Genomic DNA, 10,348 nt, shown 5'->3' with positions numbered 1-10,348 from the left:
ACTAGACAAAGTACAGCTGTGATTTCTGATGTGTTTTCTGTTCCAATGAGGCCTGGTTGGAACAGAAATGATAATAATAGCAATACCTAACACTGCACCAGCTGTGTATCAGCTACTGCATTAAGAGTTTTGCAGGGATTATTTTATTTAATTCTCGCAATACTGAGATTCAGGGAGAGTAGGCAACTTGCTCAAGGTCCCACAGTTAATAAGCAAAATGGGGTCTGTGTTTCATTTTCTTAAGATATCAATATCCCCATAATTTCCAAGCTGCTCTCCACCCAAAAATCTGGGTCTGCTCCCTAGCTGCCTCTTACAGTCTTCCTGGGGACTGGTGTCCTGCTTATGAGTCTGAGCCCTGCATCTGGAGCCTCTTCTAATTCTCAGGCACTGATCCCTAAATGCTGCAGGCTTCCAGACCTCCCTGGTGCTCTGCACCAGCCATGGGGATCTTCTGGCAGTCGACACACTTTTTCTGAGTGTGTACCATGTGCAAAGGGAACAAGACCGAGTCCCTGCCCTTGACAAGCAGCACGGCTTTCCTATGGCTATGGCTGTCTGCTCCCATTTCCAAACCATCAGGATTCTATGCCAATCTTTCGGCTCCTCCCACTGCTATTGCTGGGTTCACCCCTCCAAGCTTCCGACCTGGGAGAACATTTATTTTCTGGGCCTAGCTACTCTGTGTACAAAGCTAACTCAAGGTTTCTTTTAGGAGAAGGCACTTTATGAGATGGCTTTTCCTCTAGGCTTCAAAGAAATACTGTTTAGCACATGAAAAAGACTAGATAGAGATGAGTTATGACTGGCCAGCCTGAGCTCTGGGTAAACAGGGTCAGACCTCTGCCATTCTATAAAAGCACTGTTTTAATAAGGTGGGTGAGTTGAGCTGGGAAAATATATGGCAAGGTATTTGGTTAATAGAAAAACAGAAATAGCCAACTCAGCTAGTGATTAAAAAGGGTTTTAATCACTCATATCAACTCAACTTGGTGAGGACACATGGAAAGAAATGAAAATGAATTTTTAGACTGATTATAGATTTCAGTGATCTCTGTGACTCTTGACCTCTTGGCTTAGGACAATATGGAAGGAAAATATTTTTCAAGTTTCAAATCAAGAACTTAGTCTTCCCATTGTCTGGCTATGACTAGCTTTGGGATTATGATTCCTCATCACGAAGTATTAAAAAGGTCTTCATTTAGTTCTCAGTGATAGAGTTACAAAGAAAAGTCATTCCCACTACAGTTCAGATTCCCTGAAGTGCATCTCAAATGTCAGCTGAGTAATTTCAATGTAACTTTGTCAACATCCTGTTACAGGATACTGTAATAAAATGATAGGGCTTCATAGAATGGCAGTGCAGCAATTATAAATCATATTTATCCAAAAGTATTAAGAAATTAAAGCAGGCAGCTTTCCTTGTCCTCATTTAGTAAATTCAAGGATTTTCCATTAATGACTCAATGTGTCCGCTGAGATTTCAGAATAAAATATTGGTTTCCCAATGTTCTACCTATAGAATATTCTACCATGTGCAGGCCATTTTAATAGAAACTTTTAATTAGACTTTTTTTTTTTAAACCTCCTTATAACTTGTGACAACGTCAGCCAGGACTGGTATCACTTTTGTCTTACCATGGCACTGTTTTCTTGAAACACAATAAATATGCAGAGTTTACACTTTCAGAGAAGACGGAACTTGAGCTAGTCTGACCTGGATAGATAACAACCTCTAATTATAAGCTCACAGTAGGTAATAAAAATTATTATGATTTGAGGACACAATGGGGTGAGTGTACTCTATAAAAAGGAAAAATTCTATTGCTTTTTTTCTCCAAAGCAATTCTTATTTTATAAGACACGTTTTTCCTGAATAACAATTCTTTCAGGGCTGAACTCAAAATAATTCAAAACAATTGCTTTAGATGCAGTCTTTAGAAGGTGTAGCACTTACTTGCTCCTTGCCCAGAGGGTGGATCCCTGCACTCAAAGACTAAGTCATCCACGTTGATCAGGCTCTCCTAACTCTTGAGGAAGGAAAACAGCAGTTCTGTGTTGTGGCTACTGCTGCAGTGTTGGTTTACTCTTTAACTTCTTGGCTTCAGCATCAGTGCGTGACTCATTTTAGGTTTAAGTGGGCACAACTCATGCAATATTTGAAATACAATCTCGTATACCAGCTTCGTTTTTTACAAACAGTACTTTAGGCATATAAATGATAAACTTCAAAGTGCCAGAAATTATTTTGGAAGGACGTACTAATAGAGAGACTTGACAATCTTGATAACCTCTCATTCTAAATTCATAGTAGTATCTTCAATAATGGTTCCCAAATCAAACTTACGCAATCTAAAAAAAACCAATTCCTCTTACTAATTTTGGGAAAATGAAGCCTCTGATTCAGAATCAATCAACAATAACAAACTAAAAAGGATCAATATGAAAATATTAAACTCTAATCCTCAAAAGTCAACTCTGGTAGGTACAGAAGTGTAACTTTTTTTAAACTGCTTCCTTCCCCAGGAGTATTCCTGGAGCCACCTAAGAATAACTTTACAGTTCTAAAAATATAATCTTAAATTGATAGCACTATCCGGCACATGATAAGTACTCAATAAATATTGATTGACTGTTGAATAAAACAATTATTAAAAATGTGGGCATTTGAAGAGATCACCAGGCTCATCCTGCCCAGCCTCCTAATTTTTCTTTTCTTTTCTTTTTTTTTGAAACTGAGTCTCACTCTTATCACCCCGGCTGTAGTGTGTAGCGCAGTGGTGCAATCTTGCAACCTCTGCCTCCCGGGTTCACGTGATTCTCCTGCCTCAGCCTCCCAAGTAGCTGGGATCTGCCAACATTCCCGGCTAATTTTTGTATTTTTAGTAGGGACAGGGTTTCATCATGTTGCCCAGGCTGGTCTCAAACTCCTGACCTCAAGTGATCCACCTGCCTCGGCCTCCCAAAGTGCTGGGATTACAGTTGTGAGCCACTGTGCCCAGCCCAGCCTCCTAATTTTCAGTGATGAAAGTCTGGACCAGAGAGGTTGATTCACTTGTTCACAACCACACAGCTCAAATTATTGGCAGGACGGATTGAGAACTCGGAATTCCTGATCTCAAAACCACTTTGCCTTCCTAACCTCAAACTATTCTGCCCAAAGGCTCTCTCTTTTTCTCAGGTTCCTTATGTGCTTGGGCTTCTGAAGACCAAAGAAGTCATGTCCAAGAGCTCAGATCAACCTTAAAGTTCTCATAGCTATTCATTATGTGAACACAGAGAGGCATTCCTATATCAGGTCAGATTACAGTGGAGATGTGCCTGGGTATGAAATCAGCATGTCTTTTCCCTAGGAAACTACTTTTATAGTAATGTTTCCTTAATTTGAAACGTTGTGTTAAAAATAAATTAATCTCAGGCCAGGCATGGTGGCTCACACCTGCAACCCCAGTATTTTGGGAGGCCAAGGCGTGCAGATCACTTGAGGCCAGGAGTTCAGGACCAGCCTGAGAAACATGGCTGTCTATCGAAATGTATCTCTACCAAAAATATAAAAATTGGCTGGATGTGGTGGCACACACCTGTAATCCTAGATATTTGGGAGGCAGAGGAATGAGAATTGCTTGAACCCAGGAGGCAAAGGTTGCAATGGGTCAAGATCACGTCACTAGATGACGGAGCAATACTTTGTCTCAAAAAAAAAAAAAAGTTAATCTGGACAAAAATAGTACCTACACAAGAGAAGCTAATCATAATACCATATATTTTGATGGTACTTCACTGTTTATAAAGTGCTGCCTCTGTAATCTTGCATTTCTATTCTTTTTTCTTCTTTGTGTAAATTATTACTCTTTTTTTGAGACAGTCTTGTTCTGTTGCCAAGACTGGAGTGCACTGGTGCAATCTTGGCTCATTGCAACCTCTGCCTCCCAGGTTCAAGCAATTCTCCTGCCTCAGCCTCCAAAGTAGCTGGGATCATAGGCATGCACCACCATGCCTGGCTAATTTTTGTATTTTTAGTAGAGATGGGGTTTCATCATGTTGGCCAGGCTGGTCTCGAACTCCTGGCCTCAAGTGATCCTCCTGTCTTGGCCTCCCAGAGTGCTGGGACTACAGGTGTGAGCCACTGCACCCAGCCTACATTTCTGTTCTTTTAATATCAGTTAACTGACTTGCTAGATGTTAGCTTGCTGTTGGTAAAAGAAGTTTCAACAGTGTAATAATTGTGAGAGATGAAAGTGCAGAACCTCCTAATGATTCCAATGGAATGGAGTCTTCTTTGGCTTGGTGGAAGAAGTGGTAGGCACGTAATGAGGCAGCATTATTGGCAGGGGCTGGACTACTGACCCACATCTGTTTACCTATGCCCCACGCCAGCCTGCACTCATTAGATCAGTGCAGCCACAATTTATTTGCACAGGAGGTGGCAGAGTATATACTTGACCTCAGACATTAAACACTTAAGTTTTAAAAGTACTGAATTACGACGTCAGCTTGGTTTCATAGGCTTTCAGGTGAGCTCAGAGCATAGAACAGGAGATACCCTAATCAAAGATTAACTTTTCATCACAGAAGCAGAGGGGTTTAAAGAATGCCCTGAGCTGACTGGTTATCTTAGGTATGTGATGCCAGGGGACACCCAGCCCTCCCTGCCCCATGCCCCATGTGCTCGGGCAAATGTCAACAGTGGACATTACCTGCCTTGGCTGGTTGACTTTTGCTCCTGAAGCCAGCAGTAATCGAATAACATCCAAGTAACCACCTTGGGCAGCTAGGAAGAGGGCAGTGGCTCCATCCTGAGAGAGAGGAAATTCAAAGCATTAAAAACATTATCTTTCACATTTATTTTAAAAGAAATTAGTCCAGGCGCAGTGGCTCATGTCTGTAATCCTAGCGCTTTGGGAGGCTGAGGCAGGTGGATCCAGGAGTTGGAGACCAGCCTGGCCAGCATGGTGAAACCCCGTCTCTACTAAAAACACAAAAATTAGGCCAGGCATGGTGGCTCATGCCTGTAATCCTAGCACTCTGGGAGGCTGAGGTGGGTGGATCCCTGAGGTCAGGAGTTGGAGACCAGCCTAGCCAACATGGTGAAACCCCGTATCTACTGAAAAAAAAAAAAAATTAGCCAGCCATGGTGGCAGGCACCCATAATCCCAGCTACTCCAGAGGCCAAGGCAGGAGAATCGCTTGAACCCAGAGGCAGAGGTTGCAGTGAGCTGAGATCATGCCACTTCACTCCAGCCTGAGTGAAACAGCAAAACTCCATCTCAAAAAAAAAGAAAAAGAAGCAACAACAAATAAAAATATACAAACATTAGCTGGGCATGGTGCCACATACCTGTAATCTAAGGTACTAGGGAGGCTGAGGCAGGAGAATCTCTTGAACCCAGGAGGTGGAGGTTACAGTGAGCCAAGATTGCACCACTGCATTCCAGCCTGGGGAACATGTTGAGTGAGACCCTGTCTCAAAATAAATAAATAAAATAAAATAAATTTAATTTAAAATATACACATTTAATATAATTTTCCATCTCCATCTCTTTTTAATGTTTCCACCTCTTTGTCAATGAAGAGCCAAATGTTAGATATACAAATCCCTCAAACCTCATTTTTAAAACATTTATTTTTAATGTGTTTTTAAATTTCTAAAAAAATATATATTTTTTGAGACAGAGTCTCACTCTGTCACCAGGCGCCAGGCTGGAGTGCAGTGACGCGACCTCAGCTCATGCAACCTCCGCCTCCTGGGTTCAAGCAATTCTCCTGCCTCAGCCTCCTGAGTAGCTGGGACTACAGGCGTGCACCACCACACCCAGCTAATTTTTTTTTTGTATTTTTAGTAGAGATGGGGTTTCACCATGTTGGCCAGGATGGTCTCGATCTCTTGACCTCACGATCTGCCTGCCTCGGCCTCCCAAAGTGCTGGGATTATAGGCGTGAGCCACCACGCCCGGCCAAAATTTTTAAAAAAAAAATTAACTGGGTGAGGTGGCACGTGCTTATAGTCCCAGCTATTTGGGGGGCTGAGGCAGGAGGATCACTTGAGCCTGGGAAGTTGAGGTTACAGTGAGTCATGTTTGCACCACTGCACTCCAGCCTAGGGAACAAAGTGAGACCTTGCCTCAAAAAAAAAAAAAAAAAAATTGGGAGTAAAATATGTTCTTTTAATTAGATCTTTCCTACCTTTTCTCTTTCTTGTCCTCTTATCCTCATTCCCCCAATATGAGGGTTCTGCAAGAATTAAAATACAATATGCAACTGTGTATGGTGGCATGCACCTGTGGTCCCAACTACTCAAGAGCTGAGGCAGGAGGAATCGCTAGGGCCCAGGAGTTCAAGACCAGCCCTGGCAACATAGCAAGACTCTCTCTCTCTCTCTCTCTTTCTCTTTCAAGACAGGGTCTCACTCTGTCACCCAGACCTGGAGTGTGGTGGTGCGACCACGGCTCAATGCAGTGTCAACCTCCTCAGCTCCAGCGATTCTCTCACCTCAGCCTCCTGAGTTGCTGGGACTACAGGTGTGCACGACTATGCCCAGTTAATTTTTTAAAAGAATTTATAGTAAAGACAGGGTCTTGCTATGTTGCCCAGGCTGGTCTCACACACTTGGGCTCAAGCGATCCTCCTGCCTCTGCCTCCCAAAGCACTAAGATTACAGGCATGAGCCACCACACCTAGATGACCCTCTCTAAAACATAAAACAAAAGAACCCTGTAAGATGTTTTCAATAAAACTGCCCTAGAAATAACCTCCACAAAGTGGCTCTCTGCCAGCCCAGCAGACACCAACAACACCTATAAACATAAAAAACCAATCCTGCATGAATCTCAAAGCAAGTGCTCCTTTTCCAGTGCTCTTCAGTTTTCATCTTCACTAAGTATCTGTGTCTTCTGGGCATTTCTGTTTTCTTGGACACATGTCATTCAGTGATTTCAACAGATCCATCGATCAGCTGAGAGCGTGCATTCTCCCTAGATGCTCACTTCAGCCTGATAACATTCACAGCACAGGGTGAGCTCACTGTTTTCAGACCACAGTGAAAACCAGAGCACACCCTAGAGGAAAGCACCTAGCGAACCCGGCTCATTACACCTGCTGGGAACACTAACCTCAAGCAAAAATATGACACGTATCCCTGCAAGTCCAGCCACGTGTGTCATGTGGAGGGTCCTGGATTTCCAGTGGGTGTCAGCTGAGCTGCCAAACTGCTCTCAAGGTGATCATTAAGAAATTAATCAGCCTCTACAGATTTTCAAGCAGGTGTTTTATATGGGGATAAAATTTTCAGAAAGTCTACAAAGCCCTTAGCTGCTGACAACTCTCAGAAATTTTCTTTTCCTTTTTAAATTTTTTTTAACTCACAAGAATTTTCCAAGATGAACTCCCCATCCATTGAATTTTTCACTGTGCATTCCAAGTTCCAGTTCTGCCTGCCCACCCATATTTTAATTGTTTTTAAGGAAATATTTAGATTGTTTGGGTAAAAGTAAAGGTCTTAATGTAAAATGGGAGTTATAATGCATGAAATTTCTTGAGTCACCTTAAAACAGAGAGGAATTTACTATGGAAAGAGGCTTTTTTTTTCCAAACACTTTGGCTTTTCCTACTCGATGTGTGTGTGTGTGTGTATGTGTATATATATATATATATATATATATATGCCCCACAAACTCTCAGATATACTTTACCTATATATCTAACCAAAGACATATCTAACCTTTAGACCTGTGTTTCTTAGATTTGGCTACATGTGAGAACTACCTGTTGTCCAAGCTGTGCCTTCAGTGACTCCAGTTTTGTTGGTCTGGGGTAAGCCTGGAAATTGGTATTTTTTAAACCTCCCAGATGATTCTAATGGGCAGCCAGAGTTGAGAATTGCTTCTTTATTTAGATCATTATCAAGTAATTCAATCATTCTGCTGGTAATGTTGCAGGATCAGAGTGTTATGGATTTTGAACTGCAGAGGGTAAGGCTAGTTACTATGAATTTCAAAGAGGCCTGTGATTTGTCAGGGTTAACCATGTAAACTCTGGAAAGCGTGTTCAAATGGAAAAGTTCACACCTACACAGTTCATTACATGTCTATGAAAGTATAGTGCCCCAGGCATAAGGGTTAAATGTCTAGCTGTAGGACAGCCTAAAATATGGTTCCTAGATAATTGGAAGTAGGAATTTTTCCACTCTTCACCATGCGACTGTCAAGTCAATTCATCTCCCCATATACTATTTTTTCCTACAAAACTGGAGTAATGTTTGTCATAAATCCTATGGCATTATAGTGACAATCAATTGAAAGAGCCCTTGGGTGATATGCTAATTGCCAGTGAGCTGCAAATGACCCACACCAGCAGTGGGCGCCTTTCAAAGGTCAACGGCATGCATATATTTTACAGGTCATTGCCTCACTTTTCTTGAACTCCCGACCTCAGGTGAGCCACCCGCCCGCCTTGGCCTCCAAAGTGCTTGTGTTACAGGTGTGAGCCACCACACCCAGCCGCACTTTTCTTCCAAATACCTTAGATTTCTCCTCTTTGTGCCCTTCTTCATAAACACTACTACAGTATATTTTGTGTATCCAATGACCACATTTAGAAAAATTTTGTATATTTTGGTTTTCAGCAAGTCCATATGCTGGGATTTGTGGTTTGTCATGATATGAATACGTATCACACGGTTTTTGAAGGTCTTAATTGTACAGATATGTGAAATGTTACACATAACAAATAGATTTAAAAAGGAGAACACAGATGGATAAATAAGATACATGGTTTCTTTCATTTTTGCGGGAGATGGGAGGTTGGAGGGAGGGGAGACAGAGTCTCACTGTGTCGCTCAGGCTGGAGTGCAATGGCGCGATCTCAGCTCACTACAACCTCCACCTTCTGGGTTCAACAGATTTTCCTGCCTCAGCCTCCTGAGTAGCTGGGATTACTGGTGCGTGCCACCATGCCCGGCTAATTTTTGTATTTTTAGTAAAGACAGGGTTTCACCATGTTGGTCAGGCTGGTCTCGAACTCCTGACTTTATGATCTACCCACCTCGGCCTCCGAAAGTGCTGGGAGCCACTGCGTGAGCCACCACACCTCGTCCTGTGGACATATGTGAAGAAGTGATTGTCAACTCTGGCTGCCCATTAGAATCATCTGGGGAGGTTTAAAAAAATACCAATTTCAAGGCTCACTCCAGACCAACAAAACTGGAGTCTCTGAAGGCACAGCTTGGGCAACAGGTAGTTCTTACATGTAGCCATGGCGTGAGCTACTGTGCCTGGCCAGATACACGGTTTCTATATAAAAAACCCCATCTGGTCCACTATATATTTTTTTCTTGACTCAGACCAAAGTCTTACTATCCATTAAGTATTTTTGAATTGGCATTTTTGGCATCTGGATTTAGACTGCAATTTCATGTGTGATGAGGAATGTCCTAATGTCCCCCTGAAATGCACTTACATAAAGTTGGTCATGGATGTTTGCTCCATGCTTCAGCAAGGTCTCCACCACCTGCATATGCCCGTACTGACTGGCAGCCAACAGGGCGGTGCCTCCATCCTGTGGACATGCAAAGTATAAACACATTAGAGGCGGTGCAGGCACGTATTTCACCAAGCAGATGCTCTTCACATACACAGAATTTAGGAAAATGGTTTTCCCAAAGATAATAACAACAAACTCACTTTCCCTCTTTTTTTTTGAGATGGAGTCTCACACTGGTGCCCAGGCTGGAGTGCAGCGGTGCTATCTCTTGTCACTGTAACCTCCGCATCCCAGGTTCAAGCGATTCCTTGCCTTAGCCTCCTGAGTAGCTGGGACTACAGGCATGTGTCACCATGCTTGGCTGACTTTTGTATTTTTTTTTTTTTTTTTTGAGGACCACAAACATTTTTACTTTTATTGTACGTACTTTGTGTTACACTCTACATTGTTCACTAGTCTGATACACGACATATTGAGGAATGTTATTTATAAAATACCCAAAACCTTTCAAGTTTTTGCTCATAGATTTCACCATGTGCTCAAAAATAATTTATATCCCCGGGCACAAATTTCATTTCTTTCTTCATAATAACCACAATATGAAACAATTATTAGTAACTATTGCAAAAGAACACAAAAATGGATGCAAGAGGAAAACAACCCATTTACACAGTAGTTTATAAACAAGCTAAGGCCTGAGAAATGAATTCTAGAACTAAATTCAATTTTTTCCATAAACCAAAGTTCTATTATCTTACCTACAAATCATGTATAAATACTTGTGAAATAGGCTTAGAATAAACCCATTTTGAATCACTCAGCACAGTTCAAAGACAAAAAGCTAAGATCTTTTGTAGAGAAAAGCCTTTTT

General features: G+C 42.0%; 1 protein-coding gene across 3 annotated transcripts in view; it reads right to left on the bottom strand.

Annotated features, from left to right (window-relative positions):
* The window catches only part of ANKRD29 (ankyrin repeat domain 29), a 59,439-nt gene that overhangs the window by 23,357 nt on the left and 25,734 nt on the right, over positions 1-10,348 (bottom strand). For all 3 annotated transcript variants that reach the window (XM_017498595.2, XM_017498612.2, XM_017498605.2), the window contains exons 5-6: positions 9,454-9,552; positions 4,698-4,796 (exon numbers count right to left, since the gene is read on the bottom strand). In XM_017498595.2, the coding sequence (XP_017354084.1) occupies positions 4,698-4,796; positions 9,454-9,552 (198 nt within the window). The remainder of the gene's footprint in view (positions 1-4,697; positions 4,797-9,453; positions 9,553-10,348) is intronic.

The sequence above is a fragment of the Cebus imitator genome, unplaced genomic scaffold (genome assembly GCF_001604975.1).
Source record: "Cebus imitator isolate Cc_AM_T3 unplaced genomic scaffold, Cebus_imitator-1.0 Scaffold12, whole genome shotgun sequence".
Classification (NCBI taxonomy): Eukaryota; Metazoa; Chordata; class Mammalia; order Primates; family Cebidae; genus Cebus; species Cebus imitator.
This window is presented reverse-complemented; position numbering and strand designations above follow the sequence as displayed.